General features: G+C 47.8%; 1 protein-coding gene across 1 annotated transcript; it reads right to left on the bottom strand.

Annotated features, from left to right (window-relative positions):
• Positions 1-5,433: 5,433 nt before the first annotated feature.
• On the bottom strand, positions 5,434-12,782 carry LOC120388904. The gene is made up of 2 exons (XM_039511024.1): positions 12,736-12,782; positions 5,434-7,267 (listed from the first exon to the last, which is right to left on the bottom strand). Exon 2 carries the CDS (start codon positions 7,234-7,236, stop codon positions 5,965-5,967), a length of 1,272 nt encoding a protein of 423 aa, XP_039366958.1. The 5' UTR covers positions 7,237-7,267; positions 12,736-12,782; the 3' UTR covers positions 5,434-5,964.
• Positions 12,783-13,768: the final 986 nt, after the last annotated feature.

Below are 13,768 nucleotides of genomic sequence, written 5' to 3'. Positions count from 1 at the left end.
TGGCGTTCGCTGGTCCTGCGGCTCCGGTGGACCTCCTGCAGATGTGCCTGTGGAGGCTCCGCTCGTCCCGCGGCTCCAGTGGAGCATCCACAGGCATGCCTGCAGGACGTCCACCGGAGCCACCTGCTGCCCTCCCGCGGGATGCCGCCCCAAGCGCGCGCTTGGCGCGCTGGGGTCTGGAGCAGGCTCTGCTTGTCTTATATACTGTTCAGGACGAAAACTTCATTTTCCAAAATTGATCTAACTGTGAATTCTGTCCCGGATATCTCAATTTACCTAATCATTAATCTAAAGACATCTGCAATTGAGCGATCTGTGACAGCAGGCCATTCTTATTCACCTAACAATCAACCAATATGTTATTACGGTATCAGTCACAGAACACATTACAATTATTAGTAGACTCTGTTTTACCTCTAGACACAGTTACTGCAGGTCAGTGTGGCCTGAGTAATGTATAACACACACTGCATTATTGATTATATATATTCCAATGTTTTGTCACCCACTAACATTTAATCTAACTCCACAGAACTTTTTTAATAGGTGCAGAGCCCTCAATTTGTAGATACAAAACACTTTTATGTATACACAAAGGATTTCTGTCAATATCTATCTATATGGTTATCCATCTAACTAGCTATACAAAAGAACTGTAGAGGTTTAATATATACTAACAGTTTATATCTCAACAAAACCTGAAAGCATTTCATGGGGGAAAGAAAAGGCGCATCCCTAATCCCAGGGTTATCCCCCTGCTGAATTTTAGGGGCTAATGAAAAAAATGGAGCGATGAGAGCTTCTAAAAAAGGCAAATAATAATAATAAATAATAATAATTAACTAATTTAATTAGGAAATCTTAATATAAGAGTCCCTGCCAGATCTCTCTATAAATAATATTTTCTAGTATATATGTGCAAGGTGTAGAGGTTGCTGTGAAAACCATGAGATTGAAATTTCCCTGATTTTTTGGTCACTAAAATCTCAGCAATAATAACAGAAGAGGAGTAATCTTTTTTCTGCAGTAAGAGGCTGTACCTTCTGTCCTCATTCAAGAAAAACTTCCACTGATTGTCTCATATATACAATTAGAAATAAATCACTCAAAATCCAAAATCTTGGACATGTTTCTGACCTCAGATACATAAGCTCAGATACATAGTTATTCCACTGACTGTAAGCCTTTGTTTCTGGATTCACAGAATTGCAACTGAGAGCAGATTCTGTCCCTTTGCCTCCATCTATCAAAAACATGACCCACATAGGATAAAGGACCAAATTTGTCAGTGTTTGTTTCAGAAAAAAAATATTGTGTAGATAACTCTGTGGAAGTCAGTGGATTTACTTTTTTTATACTTGTTTAACTCAGACCAGAATCTGATTCTGATTCTGACCTAAAGTTTTGTATTTTAAGTGTTATTTTTTCTGATTATGTATGGAATACTTTAGTAATATATTTAGCTAATCATTCTTTTTTATTTCCCAGTTTAAAATAATATATAAAATGTGTTCTTTTTCAGATCGAAACACTGATGAAAACAGTAAGTTACCATTGAATTTTGAGTATTTATCCTCACACAGCACAAATGAAAATGAAATGAAATGAAATGAAAACCTTATCCATACACATGGCCATGAGTCATGCCTGCTTCCTCCCCTACCCAGATTTCAAGCATGCCATGATTCAAAAGCAGTGGAATTGTTGCTGTTCAACTGCATGGGAAGGAAAGCAGGCCATGTAAAGACTAAGGCCCAGATAAGCAAAGGTATTTAGGCACCTAAATCCCATTGATTGTAGTGAGAGTTAGGTGCCTAAATACCTTTATGAGCCTGGGCCTAGATTAAAAGATCCATATATTTTAAGACGAAAGGGGATCATTGGATCATATAGTCTCATGTCCTATATAACACAGGCCATAGAATTTCACCCATATACTCTTGTATTGAGCCCATCAACTCGTGTCTGGCAAAGCATCTTCAAGACGATCAAGATGGTCCTTTCTGACCTTAAAGCATCTACTTTTGATTTAAAGATATCAAGAGATGATGAATCCACCACTTCCTTTGGAAATTTATCCAATGATTAATCACTCTCATGTTAAGAAATGTCTGCCTTAGTTCTAATTTGAATGTGTCTGGCTTTAACTTCTGGTAATTGGTGCTTGTTATGCCTTTCTCTGCTAGATTAAAGACCCCTTTGTTACAGCATGGCCTACTATACAATTGTATAGAAACCAGTTTGTTGCTATGGGGGCCCACTCTGTCAGTGAATGGGATGTGGGTGGTCGTGCCTAGTGGTAGGAACAGACATCAGGCCTAGTGTTTAGAGCTGGCATCAATAGCCAAGAATCAGAGTCAAAGTCAGGGGCCAAATGCCAGACCCAAGGGTCATAGCTGGAGTCAGGAGTTAGGAGTTAGAGCCCTGGGTCAGAACTGGAAGGCAGGAGCAGGGCTGGGTCCAAGCCAGGGGAAAGGCTGAAACAAGGCAAGGTCAAGGCTGAAAATGAGCAGGAGCTATCACAGCTGTGGGTGAATGCTTTGAGCAGCCACTAAACTATTGCTGCCAGTCTTAAAAGCTTATCAGCTGACCCTTCCAACCAATCAGGCAGTGTAGCCAATTAGGCAGCACTCATTACCTGTAAACTGGTTCAGCCTCAGCTCTGATTTATAACAGTAATCCCCACAATTGGAGGTGCTTCCTTGAGGGCTCAGGGCCCCCAGGACTGCTCCTGTGGATCATAGCCTTCCCAGTCCAACAGGTACTGGAGCCTTCCCCTAACTCACTGAGATCTGAGGATTCAGTGGGCCAAGTACTCCTCTTGTCCACAGAGTTTTACAGGCGGTAGTGGGAGGTTGGAGTGATTTGGGTGTGGGTTCGCAGTGTAGGGATTTAAAAGTGACATTTGAAAGATGGGATGGATCTTCAAGGACTCAGGCAAGTGTAACCTGAAAGCCACTGCGTTCACTTGTTCTGTAATCTTGAAGGAGCCCAGATACTGGAGACTAGTTAGGTGGATGGACAGCTCATTTTAAGGTTCGGGGCAGAGTGCTGCACCTTGTCCTCTATGGTCAGACGGGGGGCAGCCTCATGGTGTTTATAGGTTTGTTTGGTGGACTGCAAGTGTTTCACACACTCCTGGTTCACCCACTGTCATTGGGAGACTAAATCCGTGGTGGCTTGTATTGGGGAACACAGGGGTAAGTCTAAGTGGAAGTGGGCAGGAAAGCAAACTTTTGCAAAGAATGGGCTATGTTGGCTTGAGGTTTTATACGCAAATTCACTGTAGTACAGCAGGGGAAGGCAGTCATCCTAGTGGTAGCTCAAAAAGTGAAAAAGATATTGCTCCAAAGTTTGATTGACTCTCTATGTTTGCCAATTAGTCAGGGGGTGGGATGGGGTGATAGGAAGATGAGTTGAGGGTCTTAATGCCAAGGAGTCTGAGAAATTCCCACCAGAACTGGGAGATGAACTGAGGACTCCAGTCCAATACAATGCCCACCAGAAACCTGTGGTGGCAGAAGGCATTTTCCAGGAAGAGTCAAGCCATCTCCCATGTGGCGGGAACTGTGTAGCACAGGATGAAGTATTCAATTTTTGTTAGGAAATTGATGAGAAAACAGAAGAACTCAGTATCCCTGGGAGTATGGCAATTCTACAATAAAGTCCATTGATATCACAGTCCAAGTCTGTGGAGCATGGGCAGAAGCTGTAGGAGACCTAAGGGCTTTGATCTTGGGTTTTTGAAACAGGTACAGTCGTTGCAGGACGGTCAGGACCGTATATAATCCTTGATGTAAACTCATAGGCCTGTGCCCACCAGAAACTCCTCAAGATCAGATTCCAGATCTTGAATTGGCCAAAATAGTCCACAAGCAGCAAATTGTGTCATAGTTTCAAAACCTGAAGCCAACATTGTCCCTCTGGAACATAAAGGCAACCCTTGTGATAGAGGAGGCCTTTTCATAGTCAGAACTCAGAGTCAGGTCACACACCCAGATCATTCAGAATCTGGCAGATCTGGATCATAAATGCATCATTTGGGAGTAGAGAACAAATGGAGGATGTCAGAGTGCTGTTGATCGTCCTATTGACAAAGTTGGATGCCTTGGGCATGGTGGCAGAGAGCTCTTTGCTAGGTTCAAGATATTAAAAAAGTATTAAAATGCCTGCGGATGCTCCACCGGAGCCGCGGGACCAGCAGACCCTCCGCAGGCACGTCTGTGGGAGGTCCCCCGGAGCCGTGGGACCGGGGACCACCAGAGCGCCCCCCCACAGCATCCCGCCCTGCTTGGGGCGGTGTAAATCCTAGAGCCACCCCTGATGGATTGACTGGTGGTGTCACAAACATAAAATAAAATAAAATAATTAACTAATTAAATACAAAGATAAGAGAGCCTCTATAATGGAAAAAAATGTCTTGAACTTTGTCTTGTCTCTTCCTCCCCCCTCAGCTCAAAAATATCTTTTAGTGACAAGAAATCACATTTTTAATACTTTTTTTTATACTTACCATTGATTTTGCATCTGTAACTTCCAGGGCTGGCTCTACAGTTTTCGCTGCCCCAAGCAGCACACCAAATTGCCTCCGCGGGTGGCGGGGCTAGTCCCTGTGCTCTTAGTCGAGTTCAGGATCCTGACACAAGGAAAAAAGGAAAGCAGTAAAACAGAGACCCTGGACTTCAGAAAAGCAGACTTTGACTCCCTCAGGGAACTGATGGGCAAGGTCCCCTGGGAGAATAACATGACGGGGAAAGGAGTCGAGGAAAGCTGGCTGTATTTTAAAGAAACCTTATTGAGGTTGCAAGAACAAACCATCCCGATGTGTAGGAAGAAAAGTAAATATGGCAGGTGACCAGCTTGGCTTAACAGTGAAATGCTTGCTCGTCTTAAACACAAAAAAACAGCTTACAAGAAGTGGAAGATTGGACAAATAACCAGGGAGGAGTATAAAAGTATTGCTCAGGCATGCAGGTGTGAAATTAGGAAGGCCAAATCACACTTGGAGTTGCAGCTAGCCGGAGATGTTAGGAGTAACAAGAAGGGTTTCTTTAGGTATGTTAGCAACAGGAAGAAAGTCAAGGAAAGTGTGGGCCCCTTGCTGAATGAGGGAGGGGAACCTAGTGACAGAGGATGTGGAGAAAGCTAGTGTACTCAATGCTTTTTTTGCCTCTGTCTTCACAGACAAGGTCAGCTCCCAGACAGCTGCACTCTGCAGCATGGTATGGGGAGGAGGTGACCAGCTCTCTGTGGAGAAAGAAGTAGTTCGGAACTATTTAGGAAAGCTGGACGAGCACAAGTCCATGGGGCCGGATGCACTGCATCCGAGGGTGCTAAAGGAGTTGGCCAATGAGATTGCAGAGCCATTGGCCATTATCTTTGAAAAATCATGGCGATCAGGGGAGGTCCCGTGTTGCGTCGCATTGGCGGACGTGGACAGAGCTCAACAATCAGTTTGATTGGTAACAGAGTCATTTATTTCTCTCCAGCATACATCTTTATACTTTTGAAGCAGGCAAGCAAGCAATTGCTAATTGGTTAACAAAATACACACAGGCACTGCTATAACTTCATAGGGTAACATCATCCTAGACAACTTCAAATTTATTATCCTATTATGCCTGCTAGAGAGAAGCTAGCCAAGGCCAACTTCTCATAACAAAACTCACAACTTAATTAACCTAATCTAGAAACCTAAACATTCTAGGTTTCCCACACTATCTCCTAGAAACTTAAACATCCTAGCTTCCCACACTACCAGGTGCTAGCTAGCAAAATATTCCAACACCTCCCCCCATTAACTCAAATCAAAGCAAAAATTTTTAGCAAAACAAATCCAGCTAATAATATCAAACTGCAAGCTACACAAGCCAAAGCAAAAGGCAAATTAAAAACACAAATTAAAAACACCAACTGTCTGACTAAACCGTAACAATATCTTCCGCAGTGCCCTGCTCTCACCTATCACATTCTCCCTCCAGGTAATGCAAGTGGCCCAAGGGGCCAGGAGGGGCCTGCCAAGGTGCGTGCCACACAGCAACAGCGGCGGGCACACCCATAGCAGAAATACAAAAGGCAGGCAACAAAAATACAAAGCATGCCTAACATTAACCCTTGTAACAAATGTGCAGCCCAGCCACGTAGCGACGACAGCCATGACCACAACCAGAAATCACCCTGGTGCTGGCGAATGCCCTCCGCTAGATGGCGCAAACGATCCAGATCTTTTTCGATAGCGGCACTCGCATCTGTAATATTAAAGCAGCACATACCCACAAAATCAGAACAGGGATGACCATGTCGCAGCAACAAATAATCAATGGCTAAGCGATTTTGCAAAACTCCTCGGCGAACTTCTCCCATCTCTTGAGTTAACAAGGCAAGAACAGTGGAGGTCAAATTCAAGGCCTTTGCCACAGTACAGGCAAGGTGTGCAACGGCATGGTAATTATGCACCACCAAACCAGGGATGCCCACCAGGGTAAAGGCAAGGGCTGCTGCCTCTTGTTCTGAAAACAAGGTAACATCTGCCTTACAGGTAGGGCTCAAGGGAATACTGTCACGCCGTTGGCGAGGCCCTCTCACACTGGGATGGGGAAACAACAAAGGGGCCACACGGCCAATAGCACAGGGGCCACCTGAACTATTAGCTGGAACATAAGTAAAGGCTGTGCGGCCGCACAACAAAAACCACCCCAGGGGTAACTTCATGTGTCCGTAGGCAAAGGATACATCCCTCTTATGGCGACAAACAAGCTCCACATTATCATGATTAACAGCTACATGCTTAGCATTAACAAAATTCATACACGTAATAGCAGCTGTCACATTAGCCAAACGAAACGAATACATGCTGGCATCTAACTTATCTACAGCGGCTCCAGGGCCCAAGGCATACAACTCTGCATGAGGTATATCCTTGGGGATACGAGACAACCAAGTGTGCTGCTGCAGCACCTGCAATTCAGTACACACACCCACAAAGCAGGTTTCCATAAGGGCCCCCACTGCAGGAACATGGGGCAGGCAGAAGGCCGTTGTATTTATGGCACTCTGCGCCAAAGTCAGCCAGGCATTCACTGGGGGTATGAGATCATACGTGGCGCCTCCCCTCACAAGGAGCGCCAAAACAAGCAACAGAGCAGAACCAGGCGAGGCTGACTCTCCGCATCCAGCAGAATAGGAGCCCAGGCCAGGATCACGGCGGCTTGTGGGACGCAGTGAAAGACGGGCCATGCTGTACTGCCCGGGGCGCACGTCTCCAAACCTATGGGCAACAAAAGGGTACACAACAATTAGTATACAATCACACAGAATCAAAAAAGGCAGGCAGAAGTCCTGGCGTGGCCAGCGAGCAATTATTCTCCAGGGGCTCTGGCTCCTCGGCGTCTGGGCGCGTCTCGTGTGGCTCTTCCGAATCTGTCTGTTGTTGCGCCCGAGGATGCAGCCAAGGTCGGACCCATTTCGCCGGTATCCACCTAGGACCTGCGTCAGTGGAAACACAAGCATAACCCCTCCCCCACGTTAGCAAGTCGACTGGTCCTTTCCAAACTTGCTGCTGATAATCGAACCATTTGACCGAGGGTCGTGGGCTTGTAGCCTGCTCGTCCCCGGTTATCCCACCAACATGTTTAATCGCGGGGGGTACTTGGCTGTCTTTCCCAAGCTGTAGCCAATTGAGCACATAAAGAGCTTTCAGCAAACGAGCGGCAGGCGTCTTGTCCAAAGCGTCTGCCCTTTCACTCCGAATGCCCCCTTTCTGTCTCAAAAGAAGCGCCTTTAAGGACGCATGGGCACGCTCAATAATAGCTTGTCCAGTGGAATTGCCAGGAACACCGGTAGAATGCTGCACACCCCACTGTAAAAGAAACTGGGCAGTGCGATGCGAAACATAACCTCCGCCATTATCAGTCTTAATGAGCGCAGGAACCCCCATAACAGCAAAACAGGCTTGCCAATGCTTAATCACATCGCGGGAGCTGGTAGACGTAAGTGCTGTTGCCCAAATAAAACCAGAAAAGGTGTCAATGGTAACATGAAGATTGCGCAAGGTGCCAAACTCAGCAAACGTGGTAACATCAGACTGCCAGATCTGAAGGGACAAAAGGCCACGGGGGTTAACACCGGAAACAAGGGGCAACACATGTTGTTGACAATCAGGGCAGGAGGCCACAATAGCACGAGCATCAGTGATAGAAATCGCAAACTGGCGTGCCAAAGCACGAGCAGACTGGTGGAAAAATTCATGAGAGACCCGTGCCTGAGCAAAGGAATTTGGAACTTGGGCAGCGCCAACCAAATGATCAATCAGGGCATTGCCTTCGGCAAGACCATCCTGCAGTCCCGAATGGCTCCGAATATGCATAACAAAATAAGGGCACCGGCGAGCATTCAGCAAATGCCATAGCTGAAAAAGAGCAGTCCACAAAACGGAATTTGTGACTCGGCCCAACAGGGATCGTTCCAAACGACGAAGCACACCCACAGCATACAAGGAGTCACTAACAATGTTCAATGGAGTATCGGGCCACTTTTCAAAGGTTCGAACAATAGCACGAAGCTCCAGAACCTGCAAGGAGCCATCAGCAAGAACAAACTCATGGTGCCAGCGATTATCAGCAAACCAAAGAAGTCCCGCACGCTGAGCACTGCCGCTGGCGTCAGTAAAAACGGTGAGGCCAGCAACAGGACTGGATCGTAACATCAGGGCTTTCTCCAAGGGCAGCATAGTAGCAAAAAACCGATGTGGGGGAAAATGGCTACTAAACTGACCGGCATAATCCATGGTGGCAAGTACAAAGGAAAGGTGAGTAACAAGCAACTGAGTCACGGTAACATCATCAAAGGGCAGGTAAATCACGTGCGGATCCATGCCCGCAATGGCTAACAAACGCTGTCGGGCCACTCGAATAAGATGAGCGACTGCATCAAGTCGCGTGGTCACAGTGGTGGCATAATGCGAAGGCGGAAAGACCCACTCAATGCCCACAAGTGGATCTAAAAGGGCTTCATGCCACTGAAAAAGCAGGGCTGTCAGGGAAACATCTGTGGACAAAATGGCCAAAAAAACAGGCAAATCCGGATAAATGCGTCCAGAGTACCGCGTGGCTAACTTATTTGCAATGGTTTGCAGGGCAACATGATGTTCAGCTTGAAGAGAGCGAGGCTCCTCCGGGGCACGACCACCCTTAAGCAAAGAAAGGAAGGGTGCAAGATCCTCATTTGTAATTCCACAGAGACCGCGAATCCACTGTAGGTCACCCACAAAACGTTGCACATCATGTAAATTCCGAATATCCAATTGAATGGTTAAATTCTGTGGCCGCACAATCGAATCGGTTATCTCCATGCCAAGATACCGATACGGGGCTTGCTGTTGAATCTTTTCTGGGGCAATAACCAAACCAGCCTTTTGTAACACAGAGTCAATCTCAGCAATGGCTGCTTCCATTGAAAGGTGGGCGCTGGTAAACAAAAGATCATCCATGTAATGATAAATAATCCAGTCAGGATGTGCCGCTCGCAGGGGCGCTATGGCCCAAGCAACATACAACTGACAAATGGTAGGAGAGTTTTTCATACCTTGTGGCAAAACAGTCCATTGATACCGCTTTACAGGCTCAGTCTTATTCACAGAAGGCACGGAAAAGGCAAACTTCTCTCGGTCCGCAGGATGCAAAGCAATGGTAAAAAAGCAGTCCTTGAGATCAATAACAAGCAAGGGCCATCCATGCGGAAGCATAGTAGGTGTGGGCAGCCCAGGTTGGAGGGCGCCCATGTCCTTCATCACAGCATTAACAGCGCGCAGATCTTGTAGCAAACGCCAACGCCCAGATTTTTTGGGTATGATAAAAATAGGAGTATTCCAGGGGCTAAGGGAAGGTTCAAGATGACCCTTAGCCAGTTGTTCCTGCACAAGTTCATGTACTCGGGCGAGCTTGTCTTTATGCAGCGGCCACTGAGCGACCCAGACCGGTGTGGTAGTTGTCCATTCCAGCTGAAGGATCGGTCGCCCCTCAATGGCCGCTAGGCAAAAGGTGAATTCTGCAGCACAACGCCCCACTGACTTAAGCAATCTCGACCTAGTAACCAGATCGGAGCCTGCATCACGTAAGGGCGAACCTTCGCGCTTGTGGCCGGATCTTCCACATCAACAATGGTAATAAAATCCACACTAATGCGAATCAACTGAGTCCCGCCAATCCCGCTCACAGGCGTGGCGGCATCCCGCAAGGGCCAAGACTCCGGCCAAAATCGAAAGGGAATTATAGTCACATCAGCCCCCGTGTCCAAGAGGGCATCATGAACAATCTGTCGCCCATCAGAGCCCTGGAGATGAACAGTTCGAATGGGCTTACGCGGGGTGACTTCCATGGCAAAGGCAATTTGGGGAGGGCCAGTAGATCCAAACCCCCGAGACCCGCGGTCAAGCTGGGTCGTCCTGGGCACACACCCCTTAAAAGGTATCAATTGAGCCAAACGCGTGCCAGCAGTGATGGTTATAGGGGGACAAAGGGCACGTACCATTATCCCAATATTTCCCGTATAGTCAGCATCAATAAGGCCAGGCAAAACAAAAATACCTTGTTTTGATGTTGACGAGCGGCCGATCAAAAGGGCACTCAGTCCAAATCCTAGTGGGCCATCAGTATTAGAAGAAAGAACATGGACTTTGTCATCCTCTATGACTGTGTCTGTCGCTGTGGCCACATCCACTCCGGCACTGCCACGGGTCGCTCCGGTGAGGCGTTCCAGGCAGCCGGATTGGTGGCTGGAGGCATTTGTGTCGTCGCGCTCCTCCGAGGGGCGCTCTGCGGTCCGTTTCCCGGCAGCAGTGTTCCATCCTTGCTGCGGCGCGACCAACACTCAAAGGCGCGATGGCCATACCTTTGACATCGTGCACAAACGCCGGTAGTGGCTTTAGGCGACACATCAGGGGGTCGCTGCCCACGTTGCGCAGGGCAGTTCCGCCGAATATGTCCGGGCTTCCCACAAGCAAAACAGAGGCCGTTTGACCGGGCAGGCCATCTGGCCCCTCGCTTGCGCCCGACCAACGGTTGTAATGCAACGGCCAGTGCAGTGGCATGTGCCTTAGCATGAATTGTAGCTTTATCCGATTCTTCAAACATAGCGGCCCTGTTACACGCCTCAATCATGTCCATCAGGGTCGCAGTCCTTGGCAAGGTGGCTAGTATGCGGCGGCAAGTGGGGTTTGCATTCTGGGTGGCCAGATCAAGTCCAACTGCGGTTCTGGCCTCTGGTGTCAGATTAGGAGATCTATCAATAGCCTCTCGGAGGCGATCCAAAAAGGTAGCATAAGGTTCCAACGGGCCTTGTGTAATTTTAGCATAGGGAGGGGCCGGCTTACCCATCTGGGGCACCGCTTTAAGGGCAGCTAGAGCCAGTTCCTGTGATTGCTGCAGGATTCGGGGATCAAGGCGGGCTTGCAAATGCGGTTCAACAAAGCGGCCGGTCCCCAAAAGCATATCGACAGTAGCCACACGCCGAATATCACCGTCCGGTAAATCCAAATTGCGAACAAGGGCCAAATCAATTCTTTTAGCCCAATCATCTTTCCACAAAAGTCTCTGGGTAGGCGTAAGAAGCATATCAGCTAGCTTAATCGCATCATATGGGCACATTGCCTGTCCAATAAACACCTGTTCAATTATAGACTGTACATACGGGTTATCTAGTCCATAAGCCATAATCGATTTCTGTGCCTCACGAATCAACTTCCAATCCAAAGGAACCCACTGCCGACGGTTTGGCTGTTGAGGGTCTGGCGTAATCACTGGAAAAGCCTCAGGTGTCAAACCTTCAAGGATGGCTTCCTTTAAAACTCCATGCCAGCGCTGTACCGGATCCGGAGGGTCCCCAGTTGAAGGGTCCCCTGGGGCAGGCGGGGCGGAAGGACGAGTCGGATGAAAACACTCGTGAAGATGCGAACGCGATGATCCAGGTGGAAAACCTTGCATTTGATCCAACTTATTATAAATGTCTTGGAGCTGTTGACCCTGGCGCTCCATCTCCTTATAAAAGGCATCAGGCTGAGTAAATTGGGTAAGCGTAGTCAAGTCAGGATATGTCTTTGATGGCGCATTGTCCAGCCGAGCCCCCTCTGCTTCCCCGCAATCATGGCACCCCCAGACCCCGTGAACACGGCATGGCTTTGGGGGGGGTGCATACGGCGAAGCTATGTCCATAGGCTCGGGCGTATCGGGGGGTAGTGGAACTGTAGCAGGATCAATCTCGTCGGGGCCAAGAGCCACATTGGAGGGTAGTGGGTCCATAGCAGGGGCAAAATCATCCGGGTCGGAAGCCAAAGGTATCACCGTGGGCTCGCCACCGAAAAATTCCCGGGCTCCAACCGGCAACACAGAAGGCACTTCGGGCGGTGGGTGGAAAATCTCAGAGAGAGCCGCCTGCACTCCTGCCTCGGCCGCGAGAGTCTCCACTATCTTCTTCGTTTTGTCCCACACTGGGCTCAGGGAGAAGGCTTCCTTATCGCCCTGAGCCACCGACTTCCAAAGCTCGGAGCCTAGCTGCTCCCAAACAGCTTTATCAAAAATTGTACTCGGCTTAACGAAAAGTCCCCTTTTCTGTCCCCACCGTAGCAGGCGGGATAACGTGTCAGAGGGGAGCTTTTCTCCCTGCCGTTCCGCGATGCGTATCAAATATTCATGCACCGTTCTTTCTTCCGCTGATGCAGCGGTCCCCATGATAGCCGCTCACCTCTGAGCTCAGATGCGCCTCTCCTTTGGACGCCCGGGGGCCGGCCCTTCTCCAGCACTTCCCGCCGCGGCTCCTCCGCCTGGGTCAGGCCACCGACACTATCACCATTCGATTCGAATCACGTCGGGGTCACCATTTGTTGCGTCGCATTGGCGGACGTGGACAGAGCTCAACAATCAGTTTGATTGGTAACAGAGTCATTTATTTCTCTCCAGCATACATCTTTATACTTTTGAAGCAGGCAAGCAAGCAATTGCTAATTGGTTAACAAAATACACACAGGCACTGCTATAACTTCATAGGGTAACATCATCCTAGACAACTTCAAATTTATTATCCTATTATGCCTGCTAGAGAGAAGCTAGCCAAGGCCAACTTCTCATAACAAAACTCACAACTTAATTAACCTAATCTAGAAACCTAAACATTCTAGGTTTCCCACACTATCTCCTAGAAACTTAAACATCCTAGCTTCCCACACTACCAGGTGCTAGCTAGCAAAATATTCCAACAGTCCCGGATGACTGGAAAAAAGCTAATGTAGTGCCCATCTTTAAAAAACGGAAGAAAGAAGATCCAGGGAACTACAGGCCAGTCAGTCTCACCTCAGTCCCTGGAAAAATCACTGAACAGGTCCTCAAGGAATCAATTCTGAACCACTTGAAGGAGGGGAAAGTGATCAGGAACAGTCAGCATGGATTCACCAAGGGCCTACTTATTTAAACTGATTAAAGGTTTTCTGATTTTGCAGGACCACTCCTGGGGGAACATAGTAAGTGTGTTTGCTTCTGAAAATCTGAGAAGAGTTCTACAATCAGGGAGATTTGGGGAAATGCTTTCAGTCCTTATTTTTCTTTGCAATGCGTCTGACCAATTCACAAACCTCTGCAAAGGGAAGATGAATTTTAAGGCGTCATCTTCCTGAGATTTGTGTGGGTATCACACTCATCAACAGTATTAGTGCTTTGAGCCCATTTTGCTCTACTTATTCACACAAGTACTCTTTAGAGGTGGTTGAAAAGTCAAGATCCCC

This window comes from Mauremys reevesii, linkage group 22 (genome assembly GCF_016161935.1).
Source record: "Mauremys reevesii isolate NIE-2019 linkage group 22, ASM1616193v1, whole genome shotgun sequence".
Lineage (NCBI taxonomy): Eukaryota > Metazoa > Chordata > Testudines > Geoemydidae > Mauremys > Mauremys reevesii.
Note: the sequence above shows the minus strand (reverse complement) of the source record. Positions and strands in the feature narration are given on the sequence as shown.